At 29.9% G+C, this 24,134-nt stretch overlaps 1 protein-coding gene across 6 annotated transcripts in view; it reads right to left on the minus strand.

The window, feature by feature from the left end:
• DMD (dystrophin) overlaps positions 1–24,134 on the minus strand; it is a gene marked incomplete at its 3' end in the record, with an annotated part of 2,539,585 nt that overhangs the window by 1,216,997 nt on the left and 1,298,454 nt on the right. For all 6 annotated transcript variants that reach the window (XM_081277777.1, XM_081277778.1, XM_081277780.1 and 3 more), the window contains one exon: positions 2,809–3,003. In XM_081277777.1, coding sequence (XP_081133903.1) covers positions 2,809–3,003 — 195 coding nt within the window. The remainder of the gene's footprint in view (positions 1–2,808; positions 3,004–24,134) is intronic.

A 24,134-nucleotide genomic window follows, 5' to 3' on the forward strand; every position in this document is an offset into this window, starting at 1 on the left:
GCAGATTTCTGCTAAGTGAAATGGGATCTCTGTTCTGATTCTGAATGTTGGGTTAACCCAACTGAAGGGTGCTTATTCATCAAAGCCATCACTTATGGCTAGAGATTTGCTGGAAATTGTGAACATGCTAAGATTTAACTCCTAGAAACATCTAGGCTTTGATGACTAGAAAGAAAATGAAGGCAAAGAGTCAGAGTTCAGGGAAAGCTGAGTGAGGAAAAGGTATGTCTGAGGTCCCAAGAGTGTGTTGTATCATACACCAATGAAATGGAAACTTTCAGTAAAATCAGTTATACAGAGACATTAGGATAAATTATTTTGTTTTGGACTCCTAAATGGATAATTTCTACTTTCATGATGAGATTTTGATTATTAAAAGCCTTTGGTGCAAAACTTTTGGTAAGTTAAAGCTGTAATGCAAACATTTCTATGTTCATGCTTTATATGAAATATTTCAAAACATGATTTGGTAATTTAACCTAGAAATTTTATTTTGGTACATTTTATTAAGACAATGTTTTTCTTAAAATACAAAGTACAAGTTATTCCTAATAGAATCTAAAACTTTCAAAGGTTTTAATTGTTTCTAAATTATGGTGACATTGTCTATGTTATGAATACTATTAACTTCTTACATATAAGAATCACAATTGATTAGCAATGCTAATATTGGCTCTGAAATAAGAATAAATATTACTTACGTGTATTGTTTCTCACTCATCTTTAGTTATACCTTAGCTAGTGTATTAGCTGTTAATGAAGATTTTCAGATATAGGTAGGCATCTATATAATCTCTGTCCAAATGATTAGATAACTTTTATGTTTAATATATCTAGTGGGGTACTAATTTAGCTATGTTTTGTTCAGAAAATAATTATTTTAACTTATTACACAATATTTTTGTTGCACTGTACCTTCACTGAACATGTATATTACACCACAGCATTACCTACTATACTTATGTGATTTGATCCATGCACTTCTGTCAAAAATAAAATTAACTGCAATCTAATTTTGAAAGTTCCCAACCAATAGCTGTACAATGTATGTACTACTTTTCTATTTTTACTACTGTATAATGACAGTGATGAATGCCTTTAAGAGGAAATACATATTCATTGAAATAACTGAACTCAAAACTATCCCACTTCAAAAAGTCCATGAAGGTAGTAAGCCCATTTGCCTGCTGCAGAAATTTTGTTGAGAGATGGAATTATACCCACAACTGCATCTCATGAGGATTCAATAACCTAGCTAAATTCAACTTGCAGTAATAGCTCCTTACAAACACAGTAATCAATACTATTACATTTAGTGTCAACTATACTAATATTAAATTTATCAGTATGAACAAATTGCTAACTATGAGTTTAGCCATGGACCTGTCATTCTAAGTGTGCCAGGTTAAGATGCACGGACACAATGATATTTAGGGTATAACTAAATATAGTTATATTATATATAACTATAATGCAGGGTCACTAGTCTCCTGACCACCATGTCTACAAAATGAATGAATATTAGCTGATTAGCAGTGATTCACATATCAAATGACAATGACAATGATGCATTTAGAAACTGTGTTGATATAAAAATTTAGTTAGTGTGAGTAATGACAGGTATGATGGCATTACTCCTTTATCAATTGACTGGATTTCTTTTCTTCACTGGAACCATAAGTGATTTCACTTTTACTTCAAAAAGAATAAGAAACAGCACAATATTGAAAAGAAAGGACTAGTTCCAGAGATACATATAGCTCTTATTTTTATTCTGTAATTTTATAGCTTATTTGATATAAGATATTAAAGTCAAGTCATTCGAGATATTGAAACACCAATTTCCAAAACAAACAGCATTATCTATTTGTGTACTTAGGCATACAAATGTGTGACATGGAATGAGCTCCTAAGAAATCATTTCACTAATATGTACTGATGATAGCAAACTCATCTTCTGTCTACATTCTTGTGCTGTTTGCACTAAAAAATACCAAGCTCTGGTTATGCTATAATATTTCATTTTGAGTGTGAAATGTATGATCACAAAAATTATCTTGAAGACACACATTATTATGTACATTTTCTTCATACTACATTTATTTATCTTCAGACACTGTCTTCTAAAATTCATTGCATATTCCCTCACCATTATTTGTCTTGGTTCAGAATTCAGTAACATGCTGTTATTAGTTTGAAAGAAAAAAGCTGTATTTGGGAGTAGCCTTCGGCTGGTAGTTTTAAAATAGTTAATTGATTTCTATTTACATTTCCTATATTATAGCATATGTGTTGACATTTATTTAAAATAAAATATCTATATTATAAGTGGAAATTTTAAAAATGAAAACAACACATAACATACAACTTTAAATCTCATCTAACTTGCCTTTTTGGGGAAAACAAAGTAAAATATTGGTTGGAAATGAAATGTTTCTCTATCAAAGCTTGCTTTTTGTGAACACTTTCTGCCCTGGGTACCTCCAAAAACTTTGTTTTGGAAAGCATCTTGACCCTAAATATTATAAAAGATCATTTCTAATTTATGTTTCAATTTCTATACCTTATTACTCAAGCTACCCATTCTATATTTTTAGAATTGTTATAAAAATTTATGATTATGTCAAAATGAACCCAACTATTATATATAACTATAATGCAGGAATAAAAAAAAACATTAAAAAACAAGTATTCCATGAGTAAATAAAAATACCTTCATTGTGTATACAATTTAAGCCAATTATTCTGGTAATATAAATGACCGATGTGATCATCTTGTAAAATCTAAATGAAAGAGCTTTGTTTTACCTTCAAAGACTCCTCTTGTTTAAAAAGATCTTCAAAATCTTTAGCACAGAGGTCAGGCGCATTGAGAAGTTGTTCCACTTCTGATAGGGCTTGTGAGACATGAGTGATCTCAGTCAGATAAGTAGAAGGCACATAAGAAATTTCCAAAGGCATGTCTTCAGTCATCACCACCATTGTTTCTTCACGGAGAGTGTGCTGGTATAGATATACAAAAGAATAATATTTTTAGCTTCTTATAATAAAAAGTCATTCATTGAGTTGTTATAGCCTCCAGTGTATAGCTGACAGAAGGTTGAAAATGGATTACAAAGAAACTCATTATGATAACTCTAGTAAAATAGTTTTATTGTTTATATACCCTCTTCAAAAAAATGTTAGAAGCACTTTATAATAAGAGATACATACACACTAGCACCATGAATATAAGATGAAAGACCAACAGTCATAAGGCTGAGAGGAGAATAGTTTTACCCTAAAAAAATAATGTTTACAGCTGCCTTTTAATTCTAAGCTTACTGGAAATCTAGGTGTGGGGTGGGGTGAGGTTTCTGCATTTGTTTTATTTATAACAAAGGAACAATTTCTATCCTTATTCCTCCCTATTCTTGATTTATGTACAGGAGTCATAAAGTGGTTTTAGTTAGTATGTAATTTTCTATTCAGCCCAACCTTACCCCAAATCCCAGATTTTTAACCCTACTCATTAATGTTAGTTTCTTATTAAATTAAGCTAATTAAGATGCTAAATGATTAGGGTGACTCTGGAATTCAAATCTTAATAAGAACTCCAGAGTGTCCTGAGATCTAAGAGAGAATTCTTTCTGTATCTTCACTTTCCTCACTGGCATCCAAGTGCTAGGAGTGATCAGAATTTGCAGCTTAAAGTTTTTTGAGGGTTTGCAAGTGGTGTCTCTTTTCCTATTCTTTTTAAGAGCAAGAAATAAATACCATTTGGCACGCAAATTTATAAAGATGGATGACCTCTGCCCCCTTCTGTCTACAGTATAGGCAGCAACATTTTTGTAATTGAAATTATTCTCCCAGTAACTTTGTTTTGAATTGATCAAATGCCACCTGTCTGTTGATAGGGTCAGCTGAGGATTTAAGTGGCAGGGTCTCTGGGGAAAGCTGGACAATAAGCATGCTAACACAGCCATTTATTACTACACAGACTTTTTCAACAAGACCATATTCATTTTTGCAATAATTATAATAAAATGGACTTTTTGATCCCAGACTGACTCCTACACAAACATGAGTCAAAATTATAGGCTGATCAATTTATTTTCTTTTAATTTACCTGGCCCAGGATTCTTTATACTCAATACTTACATGATAATTTAGATGTCTCATCTAATCATGATGTAGCAAATTCACAGAATTGCACAGATTAAACTTTAAGTGACATAGTCATACATTTTACAAAATTGATTTATTGTATACATCATAATCACATCCATGACACATGTTTCTGCATGATCAATGGAAATATATATACATTTCTAATTTGCTTTTTGAGTGATATTAGAAACTTGAGATAAAGTTTGATGAAGACAATTCAACATTTCAGCATAGATTTCAAAATCCAAATTCTCAAATTCTCCATTACAAACCAAACATTAACAATTAAAAACTAGATTTATACTTATACACATAGCCCCCTGAATTTTTTATATGTACATACATATATATATCACATGTGTAGATGTTATATATGTGCATACATGTATATACACATATACATATGCACACTACATATATATGTGTATATATAAAATTCAGGGGTCTATGTGTATATGTATATGTATTGGTATGTATACATATATCTATGTATATGTATATATGTATACATACATATCTGTGTATATAGACATATATGTATATATATGCATGTATGTACAACATATATATACACATATATATGTATATATACATATATACACACACACACACATATATATATATATATATACACACATATATATATTATATATAAATTCAGGGGGTATTTGAGTGTAAAATATCCACCGACTCATGGAGTTTAAGTATTAGAGTCAGTAGAGCAAGTCAAACAAAGTTATTGCAACTCACATGCATTCCATCAGTCAGATGACTATGTTGTTCTTAACAAAATCTCCAAGCTAATAGATTTGTGTTTTTTAATTGTATAAGTTGCTTTAACCCCTGAGATAAAAACCTACATCATCAATAACAAGCATAATTCTTATAACATTTTATATAATGATGTAATTACATTTGTTTGTAATGCAATGCATTTTATTTCTACTTTTAGAGAACAGTTTTATTAGGGACAGAGTTGGGTGGAGGACAGATTACATTTTTTCTTTTAATAATTATTTTGTTGTATTAACCAAGATGTTGTTTGTGAATTAGACAGAACTTCAAAATATTTAAAGAACTTCTGAGTCTCATTAAAAAATGTGTGAATTCCAAAAGGTTTTGATGTTTATTCTCATTATTTTTTCTTAAAAGAAAAATAATTGACAGTTCTTCATATCTTTTTTTTCTGTTTTTTTATTGATATGCAGTTTTCTTAATGTTCATTACCAAGATGTGGCATAATCTCAGCTATTTAGATGCATATTGGTGCCTTATAAACATAGTAATTATGAATTATAGATTGCAAGGAAGTGAGAAGCTAAATACAATAAAGAAAGGAGACACTAAAACTAACATATGACTACTAACTTAGATTCACTTTCTGAAAAAAGGTTTAAAACCCAAATTTCTACTTCTTTGGCATTTGTAGTTAATTATATTTTAATTTGCACAGAGGAACTTTAAATGAGTTTTACTTTAATAATTAGTGTTAACCACACAGCTCTGAAGACTGGAATGCTGAGTCTCAGCAAAAAATATCTAAGGTCAGCTGCAGTTCCAAACTAGGGCTCTGAGAATATCTGCAGCACACTGTCCTCTGGCTTCTCATTTGTTAAGCTTTTCTCTACTTGATCACATGTGTCTGACATAGATTTTTTTTTATTGCCTACAAATTAATGTACATTTTCCCCTTCATAATAAACACTGAAAAAACACATCAAAATAAAAAGCATTTTCACCTCTGTCTCAATGGAATATTCTTTTAGGGTCACATCATAAGGCATCTATTCAAATACCCAAATTTTCAAATAATTGAAATTTTACATCTGGTTCTAGAAACAATTTTTGTTATTTTAAAAATATTCTTTAAAACTGAAGCCTTTATTAACCTTATTATGATACCCTTCAAAGAAACATTGGCCATTTTATAGAAAGTTCTATTAATATGCATATTGAGATCATTTTCAAGATCATCAGAGATAGGTCTTGGAGCAATAAATGAAAATAAATGGACTAATCATGCCACATCCTGTCCATCCTATGCTCAAATACAGCATGAAGAGTTTTTCTGGAACATTTAGAAATATTTAAACCTTTACAATTGATAAGACCAAAGAAAAGGAAAGGTGGAATCTTTTACTTTAGAAAAGATCTGATTGAGAAAACCATTACAATTTTTGCTGTCCTAAACTACTGCTAATTAAATAATCTTTTTCCTCTTACCAAAAATATATTAGTATGCCTTTAATTCCTAAAATGTCTCTTATTAAAATTACCTTTGGTCACGGATTCAGCTATATTTTATAAAATAAACCCAGAAGAGCAAATATGCATTCCATATATTTAATGAATACTTATTTATGGGAGGATTTTTCTGTTCTACTATCTTGATATATAGCATCCAGTGATAATAGATAACACATGTTAAGTAGTACAGATCAACCAAATAGAGAAAACTAAAGTAGGATTATGTGAAATTTGGGGAGAAATACATATATTCAAAATAACTCTGACATTACTATGAAACTATCAACTCAGTTTCAAGAAAAATGTTTTATAAAATTTCAATTTTTATAATATTCTAATTTATTATAATATTCTAATACATATGATAATTTTAATATATAGGAACATATCATAATTTTCATATACAAGAAATTGCCAAAAATTAAATCAAGAGAGTCAGACATTTGGAGATCTAGTTTACTATTTATTCCTCAAAAGTATATTTTGCTGGGCACAGTGGTGCATGCCTGTAACCCCAGCAGCTCCAGAGGCTAATGCAGGAGTATCACAGGTTCCAATCCAGCCTTAGCAATTTAGCGAGACTGTAAGCAGCCTAGTGAGAACCTGTCTCCAAATAAAAAATTAAAAAGGGGATGGGGATATGGCTCAGTGGTTAAGTGCCTGTGGACTCAATCCCTTTACACCCCTAACAAAAGTATATCATTCTTTTTGACACAGTTATGCATGTTTATAATGAATAAATTATATCTACTGAATAATTTCCAGTTTGGTTTAATAAAAATTTTAGAAAGTTATTAAAAATCAGTGTAATTGGAAGTATCATGTTCATTTTCTCTTCTTTATGCAAAACCCATGCACTCATATTGAGATTAAACCTTTTCATTTGAATTTCATTAATTCTGCCTTGAATAATTATATCCTCCTGAATTCTGATATGTACAAATCCTGGTTAACCTTTTGAAAATTAACTTGCTTTTGGTAACATTCTTTACCATCTTATATCATTATAGATATTCATGCATCATTAGGAAGTGCTATACCCATACTAATTCATTTTTATTTCTCTCTATTCATTTTCATTTTAACTATATATACCCAAATGAATACACTATCCTACTTTCTAGTAACAAAGGTCAAAAGTCCAAAATTGCCTATTTTTATTTAAAAATAGAAAGTTTAATCAATACTTAAAAAGGATTATTATACAACACAACTATGATTTGTATGAACTAAAGTTGAAGTCAAAATGGTTTTGAGAGTTTGAGCTATGTAAGTAGGCATAGGCATCAGTTATAAAGTTTTAACTAAACTTTAGTTTCTCTGAAAGTTGAGTTATCACATTTTTCCATTACTTAAAATTTGTTTCTTGAAGGGTCACATAACTGCATGAGATAAAGGCAATTTTGTTTTGAAAGAAATGATGCATTATATCAGGATTTTTAACAGAAAATGTCTTCCTCCATGATTTAAAGAACGTCTTCCCTTCAAATGCATTGTGGCTAGTGGCCCATTTATGAGTTATGAGGTCAAAGATATTTAAGAAGAAAAATGTATTATATGCCATATTATTAAGACATATGCCTTACAATATCAATATATCTCATATAAATATGCTACACAGAAAATATGTCAATGCATTTAGAATCTAATAAAGTATATTGTCTATATAAAATTAATATAGTGATGGGGTCATCGTTTTATTTTATAGTGCTAACATATAGATGTTGAATCCTCAAAATACAATTATTTATTAATAAATTGAATCATGATAGGAAAATCTGTTAATTTATATCTTATCATATTCTTTTTTCTCCAAGTTTGGTGATTTTCTTTTATTTTACTCTGATGCAAAACCAAAGATTCCACTAGAGCACAGATATATATTGGTATATATTAAAATATATAGGTATATACTAAAACTTCATGAAAAAGGGATGTCCCAGCTATCCCACTAAGTTTATATTCAAAGGACTTTAAAACAGCATACTACAATGACTCAGCCACATCAATGTTTATAGCAGCACAATTCACAATAGCTAAATTGTGGAACCAACCTAGATCCCCTTCAATAGATGAATAGATAAATAAACTGTGGTATATATACACAAATTCAGGATTGAGAGAAAATAAAATCATGGCATTTGCTGGTAAATGGATGGTGTTGGAGAATATCATGCTAAGTGAAGTAAGCCAATCCCAAAATACCAAAGGTCAAATGTTTTCTCAGATATGTGGATGCTGATCCATAATGGGGGCAGGGAGCATGGGAGGAATGGAGGAACTTTGGATAGGGAAAAGGGGAGGGAGAGGAAGGGAGGTTGCATGGGGGTAGGAAATATGGTGGAATGAGATGAACATCATCACCCTAAGTACATGTATGAAGACATGAATGGTGTGACTATACTTTGTGTACAACCAGAGGCATGAAAAATTGTGCTCTATATTTGTAATATGAACTGAAATGAATTCTGCTGTCATGTATAATAAATTAAAATACATAAATTTTATAAAAAGAAAAAGGGGAGTTAAAGGACATTCTTAACTATTGTAGAATGTTTAAAAGTAATAATATAATGTTGGTTAAAACCCAAATAAGATTCCAGGCCTTAAGTAGCTTCTGGTGCTTAATGAATGAAATGGAAATGACTTAAGTCATCTTAGATAAATGGTCCCTTCTCTTAGTCTCAAAGTTGTCAGAGAAATACAAGTTTCCTTCCAGAGATACTTCCAGAGTAATAAAAAAAGATGGACTATTTTTATTTATTTCCCCTGGAACCTTCATAGATTTTGTACAGAGAAAAAAGCAAAGCAAACAATTAAATTTTTGCAAAAATAAAAAAAAATGATTACTTTATAGGGGGGAACATTTCAAATGTTAAAAGCATTTAGAAAAAAGAAACAAAAATATGGTACAAATTAAATCACTAAGGGTTTACTCAGCCATGTTCAGTATTTTGTATACACACAAAGGATATGAGAGTACTAGTATTCCAACAGTACTTGGACTTGCAGGTTTTAATTAAGTCATTGGGAGAAAGTCTTTGAATATTGAGTCTAATGGGTCCAAACAATTTTGTTATGACCCTACATAGAGAAAACAGCAATGAGAAAAAGTTCAGTCTTTGATAATCTCCTTCCACTTATTCCACCATGTAAAAAATTTGCTTATGTAAACTTATGTAACAACAAAAGGGGGGTATCAACCCCAAATTTTCATTAATTGATTGATCAACAAAATGTGATAAGGTTATTTTACCTCTCTTGTTAAAAATTTCACTAAAAATACATAAACTAATCAATGTAAAATTTTATAGAAAATCATCTTTTATACAAATATTTGTTTTCCAAAGTTAGAATGAATTTTTAGATCCAGGCTGACTGTCAGAGATCTGCAAGGAAAGCTGAATTTGCCAGTCTTTAAGTATATAATACTTCTAGGAGGCCAGACATGTATAGTGTCCTGTATTAAAGGTCTGGATGGACCTGCTCATTGACCTGCCTCATGTTGATTCTTCCATTCTGCATCATCAAATTTACTTAATTCCTCAGGGGCAAGCTCAATTACTATCTAATTAAACTGATAAACTGAATCTTGAAAATGTGTTAATGGCTTATAGTGGTTTAAAGTGTTATCCTTCAAAGGACAACATTTGCATTTTAATAAGAATTTTCAATGAATTAACATAAATTAGTAACTTGGTAGAATTTCAGTCACTAAATATGGCCTATTAGAGAAGTGAAAGAAAAAGGATTTTGATTGACACAACGATAATCTCTGATGATTTTCGGATGTGTATGTGGTATGATTTCTGGGATACCACTCATTTAAGAAGATCTACTTGACCCAAGAATGGATTGATACTGGCTAGTTTTTCATGTGAGCATTACTGAACAGTGGCTGTACCAAGTGGCTTAGAACAGCCTTACCTCCAACCCCCATTCATGGCATCAGAGATGTTTTCCGATACATACTTTTTCTGGAGAGGTCTCAGATTGTTAAACTATTGCGTACCAGGAAAAAAATACTTACATTATCTTTGTTGCTTCTCAATCACTCAGTATACATCAAAACCCTCACCCTGAATTTTTCTTGTGTTAAGACATCTCAAACTCTTTGATTTAAGCATGAGATGATAAATAAATAAATAAATACCCCCCCCCAAAAAAAAAAATGACAGGTTACTTCCAGGGTTACAAGGATTTGAAGAAATTAGACAAAATTGAAAGTCCATAGAAGAAATGCACTAGAAGAAATAGAAGAATGACTTAATAAAAATGAGAAAGTTTAAAAAATATCATTAGAGTTCAGGAAGCTTATTATCTTGTATTTAAAAGTTCATTAGATGATTTGAAAAAAGAGAATGGTTATTAATAAAAATAAATTTTGAGTTTTGGAGAATAAACCAGAGGAAAGGATGTATTCTACAACATAAAGAAAAATTGAAAGAAATAGAAATCCTAATAATCAACGACAGACTTAGAGGACAGTACCAGATTGACAAAAGAAAGCAGATAAAAGCAATAATCATGAAGGGAAATTCCCTGAGATAAAAAGTTGACTTGTGAAATCTAAAAGTGTTATCCAAGTACTAAGAAAGATTACAGAATAAGTAAAGGCACATAAATAGAAATATACTGAATCATTTCCTAAATTTATGAACTTTAAGGGGTGAAATATGTAGTACCTTACAGAATTTTAGAGAAAGTGGAGTATAAGTGCACAAAATGAGACTTGGGCTAGAATTAGACTTCTCCCTGAAAGTTAAGAAACAGTAAAAATGCAAAACAGGAAAACCAGAGGATGGTGGTACACAATTTATAGCACCCATTGAAAATACAGGAGAGAAATTCAAGAATTCTGTTATTACCCAACAAAGACAAAGAACACTTTGAAAATTGAAGATTTAACAAATACACATTCTAATTTGTTTTTGTGAGGAAATTTCTCAAGCATCCTAACCAAATTAAAAATAAATAGATGGAAGACCAGTAAAGGCAGGAGGAACAAGGAGAGGCAGGAGGGTGGAGAAGAGGAAGTACAGGGACTGAAATGGAGTAACTAACGTTTCAGGCATGTATGATTATGTCAAAATCAACCCCACTATTATATATAACTCTAATGCCTAATATACAAAAAAGAAAAAAATCTATAATAAGAGATTTCACAACAAGGGGAAATAAAGGATACAGAGAAATGATATACAGTAAACTCTAAGATTTTTGGTTAAGTTCTCTGGGTCAATAATAGTGGAAATGTAAATGTTTTTAACACATTTAGGATAGAACCCAGAGCACACTAGGCAAGCAACTTATCACTAAGCTACACTCCTAGCACATTTCAGTGTAATTTAAGTGATGATGTAACGTGAAGTAGAGAAGTGATGCCATTAGGGAAAACAACAGTAGCCAAGGACTCAAATACCAAATTATTGATTTTAAAAAGACTTTATCTTGGCTTGAAAAGGATGAGAAATTTGTTGAGTAAATCATCTTGGTGGGAAGAGTAATCTTATTTTATTTTGGCATGACATGTCAGAAATATAGGTACAAAATTATTCAAGTTAAGAAACTAAGTGTTATTAAAAAGGGAATACAGACAGTATTTTGAAATTACCTGGAAGGGGTGGAAGAATGCAATAAAAAAGATAATTGAAACATTATGGACAAAGGATGGAAATACATAAAATATATGATAAAATTATGACCATAAATATGACAGAATGAATTTAAACAACTATATGGTTATAAATTATCATTAAAAATGAATTTGGTTAAATTCCGTATCAAAAGATTTTAAAAAGTCAGAATGATTTACAGTAAACACTCCATTTATAATCTGGGAATTACACTTGAGTGTTTGAGAATCCTTAATATGAGCAAGGACTAGCAAATGGAAAATAGCACTGTTACATGAAAACACCCTATATTAGGTTTATTTTGACTGGTTTTAAGAGATCAATTTTTAAATAATTAAATAACAACACCAAAAATCATTATATATCAAAGATACAAGGGTATATTATATAATGAAAGAAGTTGCTACATCAGGAAAACAGCTTTTAAAAAGTGAGGGTCATCATAATAATACCAAATATAAGTATAGTTCAAGGCCAAAAACATTGAATGGATTCAAGAGAATCATTTTAATAATAAAAGATATATTTCTTTTAAAAAATTAATGCAATCATTAATTCTTATGCACCAAAAATTTGGATGCATTCTACATAAGGTAAAACATACTAGAAATGAAAGGAGAATATGGTAAAAATCACAGCTTTAATTGGCACTTTGCATATAATTTGATAGATGAAAACAGATAAAAATCTAATCAAGGATAGAGGTGGTTTTATTTAAAACAACAAGCTAAATTTCATTCATATTTTGTGTATAATCATAAAAGGATATTATTCTTACACAGTACTGGGACATTATAAAAAAGATGATATATCCACAAAGAAAATTTTTAAAAATGACAGAAAATAGATATTTTACAAGTCATCACTTTTTATTAACCAATAATCCAAAGATGCAGAGAAACATTAGGAAAAATTTTGGTTCATCTCTTAAGGCTTTTAAAAATAATGTATTATATTTGCATGTAGCAACTGAAGAAATGTTTTTGATAGACTTTAATTCTTAAAAGTCATATACAGGATGATGTAATACTTTTAGAAAATAGTGAAAACATATCTGTATCTATCTATCTATATCTATCTATCTATCTATCTATCTATATATATATATATATATTTATAGTTAAGAAGTTTAGAATATACTATACAAAAGTAATACTAAATTGAACATTTATTTCAGAGACAATGGAATTGGCAGTAGGAAGAAATGAAGAGTATCAATGTTTTCTGAATACATGGTTATATTGATTGAACTGTAAGCTAATATTATAATGCATTAAAAATAACCATATAATGGAAGCAAAATGATAAGAGATTGCACTAGTGAATTTCTTTTTAACATGGTTGTAAGTTAAGCATGGTCCCTTCCAATTGGCATTACCAAAACAGGCTGTTATTACTTCAATCAGAGCTGTATAAAGCAAAAACTAGTAATTGACTCTGAAAGTTATGGAACATAGACCAAGACAAAGCACATAAGAAGGCAGGATGACTGCACCTTGAAAGAATTTTATAATACCAACTACAACAATATTGATGCTATTCAATGGATACCCAATTGACTGAAGAGTCCTAGCAAAGACTAGAGGCTGCTGTTGCACACAAAGAAAAGAGAATTATCCTTAGGCACTAAAGACTCCTGAACATGGATGAGGAATTGCAAATGGAAAAAGAGCACTGTTATGTGAAAGCCTCCAATGTTAAATCTGTTTTGAATGTTCAATTATTAAACAATCAATTAACCTGAATATAACTAAGGAGACAAAATACTCAAGCCAAAGTAGATATTTAGCTAAGAATAATAAAATGACAGCTAGTGCATGTTTGCAGTTTCAAAATGATAGCTTCAAAGGTTCCCATGTGTTCTTAATTGCTGTTTGTTAAGCAGAAGAGTTTTCCTTTTTGTCTTAATAGTTTTAGCCATCTTCCAAATGCCCTTGTTTAGAAGGAACAATAGTAACTTTGTGATTTATAAATAATAGTATTTATAAAATTACAGGACCAAATTCCAAATAACATGTGTTTATTATCCCACATTCTATTCCTTTAAATATTTCCAATAATTTATATGCCTACAATAAAACATAGGGAGTTACAAAACAGAACTCTGGGGAATGTGAATAAAAGATGGAGAATAAACTAAAAATATCACTACCATGATGAGTTCAGCAGTCATTTTCTCAAAATAAAAGTGTATAATTTACAAACTTTGTATTTAAACATGTATAACTATATAAATAAGCTTATATGCAACATAAAAAGATAAATGCATGTGTGCCCATGTACACATAGATATACACATAGAGGTACAGTTCAGTTGGTAGCAGTAGTTTGATTTAGAGAGCTAATGTGCCATATATTGTGATGTATTTGAATGTTTTTAAATATAGGCAAGGATTGAATGATTTTCTTACCTTTGTGTATAAATCACTAAAACAAGTAATATAGCTATAAATCAAATCCATTAAACAATAATAAGGACAGATTATTTTTTGCTCTCTCCTCTCCCCACTCCCTACCCCTTGGCATTTGTGTTGTCTTCTGCTAAAGATTTCCAGAAGACCAAGTGTTCCTTATAAAATCTAGACTCTTTTTGCCTTAGTGGATTGCAGCTATTATTTATTGTTTTGGTCACTTATTCTTTCCATTTACTTTTGGTTTCTATTCTAGTAGGGGTAGAAAAAGAAGCTAATTAAGTTCATTAGAGTAATCTCTAAAAATCAGAGCAAAATAAGAAGATTTTCAAAAAAGAACTTGAAGAGTCATGTCATAAAAATACAAGTAAGCTTATGAACTTTGTAAAATGAACTTATAATCCAGAGGTATTTTTTTAAAAAAAATACTTTTCTTGATTCCAGTTAAGTTATAAATATGTTCATCTGTCTTCTGAATAAATGATGTATTGCTGTGTATACAATAACTATTGTATTTAATAGTATTTTCCTCATATAATTTATTTTACCAGGTTATAAGCACTGAAAAAAAATTCTATTACTAAAAATAATACTCAATACTTTCTTAGCGTTTCCAGAATAACACCTTCACTTAATGAACTATGGTTTACAATCATGTTATCTCCTCTTGAGGTAGTTTGTTCTCTGTTAATATTCCAATTAATAATTATCACTGTATTTCACATGACAAGAATCTCAATATTAATCCCTACTGTTCTTCCCAGTGAATTTACAAGTTTTGACTCTAAGAAATAATATTCAATGATCAGTTTCAGATCCATTTTCAATCATATGTTTTAAAATGGTAATTACCCGAAGTCTTAGACATAACTTTTTTCCCAAAATCTTTTTATAAAAACTGTTATAATAAAGTATTTTGTCAAATTAAAAAAATTTTCCACTCAATACTTGTCATATTATTGTTTTCATACTTTTTGTATCGAAGTATTTTTTAAATATTAACTAAAATAATGCTAACTAGAAACAACTGTGTTAAATATTTTTTTGTTATAGCTATTTGAAGAATATAAAGAAAGTATGTGTATTAACCTAAATGCACAGCATCTGCCCAGTCTTTTTTATTTAATCTTCATGCTTTCAGTTTCAAATTGGATAAAGCACAGTAAATGTAGCTCTCATGTTTTAAAATAAACAAATTTAGCTTTTGGAATCTAAACAGCATTAACAAACAATACTATTATGAGTTCTTTAGATCACTGCAACAATCAAAAACAGTTTTAAATCCAGAGGATGAAAATATAAACAAATACTATTTTGGTACATTTATTATTTGTGTTTGTACAGAAAATATATTTGGCAGATGTTGTGATACCCTAATTTTATCCTCTATATATTTCTTGTATTTGTTCCTTACAGAGAATAAAAGAAAATTCCAGCATCTCATTCCAGTGAGTAACTCTTGTGGGACTAGTATTTTTTGCCCCAAAGATCATTAAAGTTGGAGGTGATGATGGGTTTTTAGTGCTTTCCCTTCCTCATTCTAAAAGCTTCAAGCAACCAACACAGAAACTTGGCAGGAATATTGCCCCTTCATGTGAATAAATTTCTCTAACTTGATGGTTTGAAAACTTTTTATTGCATTGATCAATAAAAATATCACCAAAAAATGTTAGGAAACCTCACAAAGTTCCACCCTTTACTTTTTATAGTACAGAACACAGTAAGAAAATAATAAAAAAAGTTTAAAAGTAGAAAATCATTTTAATACCTTCCAAACTGTAGAAGGCCACAAGTATATAACAAATGACAATTATTATATGAATTTAGCTCTATGAAAAGCTCAAATTTGTTGTGTGTGTGTGTGTGTGTGTACACGCTTGTGTGTTTATTCTTTCCTTGTGGACCAATGAAAACTTTCAACCACTGAAGACTAGCATTGGGGTATCACTAGACTAAGAATACAGAAAAAAATAACTTAAAACTGCAAGGAATTCCAAAAGGAAGATGCTAATTTCATTCATTCATTCAACATATTTTTATTGTGTACCTGCTCTGAGCCAGACTCTCTCTACTGGAAAACACTGGTTCAAGACAGAGACAAAATCCCTCCATTTATACAGTTTGCATTCAAATTGTAGAAAACAACTTATTATAAACAAGTAAATATATAAATATATAAGATTGCAATAAATATTTTAAGCGAAAACCTGGCAGATAGAGAAAATATTGTGAATGACATCAGACAAGTTATATTCACTCTTCATCTTGGAAGATGATCAGAGATCAGCAAAAAAGCAAAAACAAAATAAACAAAGAGCAGAAAAGCGGGATCAATTCAAAAGAAACACAAATGCAAAGACACTGATATGGAAAACATTGTGTAAATTTGTGGCAGTTAAAAGTCCATTTCCCACTAAGGAAGATAATATATGAATGGATGTAGCTTTGTTATAGTGATTTTCCACATAAGAAATAGTCAAATATATCTATAAACTAAGAAACTAAAATACAGTGTGATTAATATCATTCACATGCTTCATGTATATCTATTGCCTAGATAGTAATCATTTAACAAATTTTGAATATTGTCTGTTTCACAAAAGGCATTATAAACATTATAGTCAACTCTATTGTTGAGCAATTCATATATCGCTTTTTGCCACATAGACATTCTATTAGTTAAGAAGACACTATAATGAATATTATTTTCAAGGAACTACTAGAAACTTTCCTAATTAATCTACTCTGGCAACAAGTACCAATGCATTGTTATCCAGATAAACAGTTAACAGTATCTCTAAATTATCAATTAATTTGCATATCTTAAGCTTGTGTGGACACAACCTCTCTGTTTTCATATAATCCACGTATATTTTATTAATAAATTTGTCGTTACTAAATAGAGATTTCTTTTTTTACTGTGTAAAATTAGTCATTTAATAATTTTTAAAGTTGTTCATTATAGAATATGATGTTAAATTTAAGAATGCAATCAAGTTGGACTTTTAAGTTTTCTATTAGAAAATTGTTACTCAATGGATACTGAACTATACTTAAAAGATTAAATAAAACAGTAAAAAAATGGAATGTTTTCAAACAAAATCATTTTATAATGAAGTTTCATTTTTATTTCTAAAATAAAACAAATTTCAAACATATCAATGTGTAAAATATTGTCTCATAAAGGAGGACAGAAGAATTATCAAATAACTTAGCAAACTTGAAAATAATTGTAATTCATTTTTAGTGAAATTCAAAGTTGGAAAAGCTATATACTTGAATTAATTTTATTCATCTGTTTTCAGAATATGTTCCATACAATGAGAGTCTTAAGTAATCATTGAAAATTGGAATGATTCACAGATGGTGCCAGTGATTTAATTATTTTTAACCATTTGTTTTGGGCATGCTCAGAAGGATATTTCCAATTCTGCAAAAGCCATCTGAGCTCCCTTCCAGCTGGTGTTCCATATTTTCAAAGCAAATTTAGATTGGAGAAAATTACACTTTTTATTGTTGTGTTGCAACAGGTCAAATTGCTGTGTAGAAATTCTTGTTCTTTTTTTCTTACTCATTGTATTAGTTATATTTGTCAAATATTACATCTTTGTATGTGTACTATGGATTTTCCAATGTTATTTTATGTTTTGTGTTGTCTGGCACATAGAAGGCACTAGAAAAATGTATATTTAATGAAAGAAGTAACAACTCAATATATCCAACATAAAACTCAAGTTTATCATTTTTCAGTAAGGGTCCAATTTCACTTCATCTTCGCTATTTCTGGGAATTTCACATTACCTCCATTACCCAATGCTACGAAGAAAATAACATTAATAAAACTCTTTGTTAATTTGATAAAACTCTATTTTCATGTGGGAACACTTGCCCCTAATTTTATGAGAATGTAGGCAAGTTGTTTGACAGATTTTAGTCCTGTTAGGCTTCTATGAAGATTAAGGATAGCCTTTATAAAGATATAGTCTTGAATATCTGATATTGCAGAATGTTGTAATTTCATACAATAAAATAACTGATATTATAACCATTTTTATTTTACTAAGTAAAGATAAAATTAATTTACTTATTCAAAATAAATAACAAATCATTTCAAAATAGTTCTATCAAATTAGTCTTTTTTTTCAGCCTTGTGGCATTCCAAAGAAAGACAATATTAACGTCAATGAAACAAGTTACTTTATCTTATGTCAAAAATTATATTCTAGTTTTACCAATAAATTAGATAAAATTTTCATTATCAATAATGTATCAATTTTGGATTTATATCCAATATTTCTGAAAAATATATAATTCATAATATATCTGACATCAGTAATGCCTGAAAAATATGATACAGTTCCAACTCATAACAAAATTTGGCACACCACTATAGGAATGGTAACATTTTTTCTTATGTTTTTATATTTAACAGTAAATTATTACTGTAGTCCATTGCCACAACTTTAATGAACAATACAAGGTACTTAATGTAGCTGTGATCTAACTATAAAATAATTGGGAATAGTCAATCCAGTTTGACATGTCTTTTTTATTTTTTAGTTGTAGATGGACACAACACATTTATATATTTATTTATTTATTTATTTATTTATTTTTATGTGGTGCTGAGGATCGAACACACTGCCTCACAGGTGCGAGGCAAGAGCTCTACCACTGAGCTACAACCCCACCTCCTTGACACATCTATCCTAATGTTTTTCATTTAGTGCATTATTTAGAGCCAACTATTTGAGATAATATTTATTTATGTGGTAAAATGTTGGATACATCTTCTGGATAATTTTTTTTTAAGTTAAAGAATATTAAAGTGTAATTGACACCTTATTTCATGTGCATTAGTGGTTTTAAACTAAAAAGATTCAGAAATCCTAAAGTCCTGTGTCAATATAGTTAATTACTACACCTAGACAATTCAATTAATATTTGTAAACCTTAGTTTCCTATTTGGATTATTTACTTCATCTCAGTTTATGTATGTAGTTCTCCCTTTCCTGTTCAGAAATTTTCTGCAGTTAATGGTTACTTTAAAATTATGCTTTAAAATTGAATTTTGAAATGTAATGTGTCCTTCTGAGCACTAAAAGAATATTAAAATTGCTTTATTATTTAATGAACTTAACATATATACACATATATATGTATATTGGGTATTTAGTCAGTATTATTGGTTTTAAGAAGAGAGCACTGGGGGAAAAATGACAAAATTTATTGCATTATTGGAGTTCTCATTCTAGTGAGGAAAATAAATAATTAATTCAGATTAAGTGGGAAATACTAAAAACCTCCTTGGTAGTGGATTTTATGAAGAAAGTGATTAATGGTGAAAGCATTGGTGAAGTGTGTGTGTATGGCACGGGATGTCAGAGAAAGAGATTCACCAAGAGCACTTCTGAGTAAAGACTTCAAGGCAAAAATGGAAGAAAAATTGTGAATAGATGAGGGAAGAGTATTTCAAGCAGTTTGATCAGATTTATATCTGATATAAATTTTCAAATGATGTCCTTGTTTATTGTGTTGAGAATGGGTAAAGGAAAGTATGGTAAGATATTTTTTTACCTAAAAAAAATGGACAGTGTTGCCAAAGTAGCTCAGAGAAGAAGAATATTCTTGATTTTAAAAATGTAGTGGTCATCAGTTTATAGCTAGTTATAAAGTCATGAGATTGGATGTAAATGGAAGGGCGTATATAATAAAGATAGAAAATGGGAAATGTCCAAGAACTGAGCATCACAGCATTTCAGCATTAGAGGAAAGAAGGAGGTACCATCAATGGAGAAAGACAAGAAATACGCAGAAAGGCTGAAGGTAAAACAGATGAACACCAATGTTACTCAAGGTTGCTGTCATTAATGTTCAACATTAGTTCTCTTATGTTTAATGTAGAAATTAGGTAATTTTATTCATAGTAAATATTTCTTTAAGGCTGTTCCATGTGTTTACCATTTTTGTTGCTTATTTTTCTTCTTTGCTGCTTAAATCTTCCATCTCTGGTCATTTTCCTTCTTAAAAAACAATCCCAATGTCCTTTAAATAAGAATCTATGCTAATAAACTCAGTTTTTGTTTGTCTGAAGATTGTTACTTCAATGTTATTCTTGAAAGGGTTTCTATGAGTATACAATTTTATGTTCATAGGGGTTATTTTTCTATCATCATTCTTTAAGATATGGTTCTACCACCTTCTGGATTTTATCTTTGCTCTAAAATCAGTTGTCAGTTTAAGTGTCATTAACTCCTAAAGAAATCTGTCTTTTATAATACATTTAGAATTATCTTTTTCTTTTTGGAATTCATTAATTTCATCATGATGGTTTTATCAGTATATTTACTTTTCCTTTGACTTTTTCTCAAATTTCAGTCCAAATATGGGGGCTTTTATTAATTTTGAAAAATACTATGTAATTATCAAATAAAAAATAACCTTTTCTAGCTGTGTGTGCTGGCACAAGCCTGTAATCCCCACAGCTCGGGAGATTGAAGAAGGAGAATCTCGAGTTCAAAGCCAGCCTCAGCAAAATCAAGGTACTAAGCAACTCAGTGAGACCCTATCCATAAATAAAATACAAAATAGGGCTGGGGATGTGGATCAGTGGTTGAGTGCCCCCCAAGTTCAATCCCTGGTACCCACCCCCACAAAAAATTAAATTGCCTTTTCTCCTTGGTGGGTAGGGTTTCTTTATTCTCCTTCATATGATGAGGGTTGTCTTTGAAGGTTCTAAGTTTAGGCAGGAGTTACATTTTGATCTCTGTACTATATCTTGCAGAAGTTCACATACAATATTTACCTAAATGATCTTGAAATATTTGTTTTAGTCATTAGGCACTCTATCCAAGTTCAGTATCTCATAAGTATATACATTTATGACACCAAGGGGAAAGGTAGATTTTTAAACCTTATATTTTATCCAGAATTTCCATGCATTTGAAGTGAGAGAACAAGTATGTAATGTTAAAGCTGATTCTATTGAAAAACATGTCTCTTTATTAAACTACCATTAAATTGATTATACTACATAATTAGAGACTGGAACAAAAACATTATTATAGCAATGGCAACAATTGTAATCATTACAAATCTAAAAAAAAAACATAGAATCTTTATATGTCTAAATTCTTTCTTAACCCTTGTAATATGTTAAACAAAACTGAAACTGAGTGGAGGAATATTCTTTAAGTAGCCAACTCCTGATTCAACATTTCCCTTAGCAAACATTATTAGTCTTTTATATTTACAGTTCCATTTACCAAATAATATTGTCTATAAATCAGAAAATTATTAATGTTTTCAAATTATCCAAGGATGTTTCATTGGTAGTTGATAATATTTGTTTATATTTCAAAGCAAAGAAAAAAATCTTAGTGGCAATTACACAAAGAAATTTTTTTTCTAGTTTTCAAATGGAACTGCTTTTTGTTGTGTGAAAGGAGATTTAAAAAAAAAAGATGCATTATAGAGCACCAAATCTATCTTCAGGCATTATTTTATATAAGGTGGTAGCAAATAGATGTGTGATCAATTTGCTTGTACATATCCATTTAAGATGATTGAAAACAACAAGAAACATAATGTATTGTGATACATTTCTCACTTTTTTTCTGAAGAACACTAGTTCTTGACCATCATGTGAACATGAATCCCATCATTAATCTGAAGTGAGATTTTTCCATTTCTAGAGCAGTTGTCCAGATGTGAAAGTATGTAGACTCTATCTACCTCCTAAAAATTCATAATTATATTTAACATATAAAACACCCTGAAATATTCTAGATTGAGGAAACTGCTTAATCTAATGTGTGCTCAATTTTTTTAAGCAATAGAACTTTTTTACTTTCTTTTGACTAACTCTCAAGATACTTTGGGAAGTATTTGGTTGAAGTTTATTGTCTTCCATCTCTTGCATGTATCCTTAGATAGATTTCAATGACATTGAAAATAATACTCAAGAAAGTTATTATTGTGATCAAACTAGATTCATCAGAAAACTCTTTATAGATGTAAATTTTATGTTTAAATCCAAAATTGTTTACAAAGTTAAGGAAAATATTCATAGTATAAAGAAATCTTCATTCTACCAAGGTACTCACTTAATGACTAATTTAAATAACATTTCTAGTGTCATTTACAGTGAACCTATTAAAAACATTAACTTCCAATCAACTTTTAAGGAACTTGTATATTTTGCAAATGTGTACTTTTCAGGTTAAAATATCTTATTGCAATTTCTCATATATAGTAAAAGATTTCCTTTGTAATACATTTTTGAAACCTTTCTCATATTCACTCTTCAACATCAGTTTTAATTTCAGTGATTTTGACCTTCCTCAGTATACCCTCTTCCAGAAGTAATGGTAATAAAAATTGCTGTTCTGAAAAGTTTTCAAATTCTGTTTTGAATGTATCCTTATAAGGAATATATTATTTTTGTAATAGAAAATACTTACATTACACATCCATAGTATACACCAAAGTCCTGGTAAAATATTCATTGTTCCAAAATGGAAAAATGGTTAAGTATGTTATAACATCTACATGAAAATTTAGGTTAAAAATATTCCATTAAAAATATGTGCTTAGGGGCTGGGGTTGTGGCTCAGCGGTAGAGTGCTCACCTAGCATGTGCAATGTCCTGGGTTGATCCTCAGCACCACATAAAAATAAATAGAATAAAGGTATTGTATCCAACTTCAACTAAAAAATAAATATTTTAAAAAATGTGCTTAGGTCCCGGGATGGAAATGAAGTTGCTGTGTTTAAGTGTAAAAGAAAAATTATTATGCCTCTATGGTAGTAAAATAGCACAAAGGAAGATAAAGTTTGAGTAACAAGAGTGACAGGCAGTGGCTAGATCATACAGGCACTCATAGGATTTCAACAAAAGGGTAATAGGCAGCAGGGGCTTGATATAACCTTATTTATGCATTGGATAGAGTCTTCTTGCTTCACCAGAAAGAATAGTGTAGGTGAAAAAATACTGCAAGTAGGATATTGAAATAACCCAAGTAAGAGACCATGATATTTAGGCAAATTTCTGTATTGCAGCTATTAAGGATTGTTCTGAAAAAAGATATATTTTGCAGATAGATTGAACAGGATTTGAACTATTTTACATTGCATTACTAATATAAAAGGTAAGGAGAATCATAGATGTATTCTAGGGATTTGACCTACATGTAAGATAATGCAATTTACTAATGTTTGGAGAGCTTAGTAGATGCCAATTAATGTAGACAGGGGTAGGGAGAGAGAGTGGTGGATTCTTGTTGTGGCTATGGTCTATTTGAAAAGCTTATTAGGCAAACATTGAATTTACCATCATATACTTAGTGTTTGAAGCAATAGGCTATCCAAAACAATTGAAGTTGCTGTCTTTAGAAACCAGACAATTATTTTCTTTCTTCCACTAAGTTATTTGTATTTTTTGCTCCTCCTTCCTAGGAAAGGCCATATATACATGACTATTCTAAAAGTTTACAACATTTTTTTATCTCAAGAAACATAATAATTGATAATAATTTACATTGAACATATTATATACAAGATATATTTGTTGATGCCACCCAGAATAAGTCTCATATTTGTTGTATCTTTTTTTATATGGAGGTCAAATAACTTCTACATTCTCATAGTACTCTGTATTTTCCTTTGCAGCACTGAACAGAATTTTAGTAGT

The sequence above is a fragment of the Spermophilus citellus genome, assembly GCF_964194105.1.
Source record: "Spermophilus citellus genome assembly, chromosome: X".
Lineage (NCBI taxonomy): Eukaryota > Metazoa > Chordata > Mammalia > Rodentia > Sciuridae > Spermophilus > Spermophilus citellus.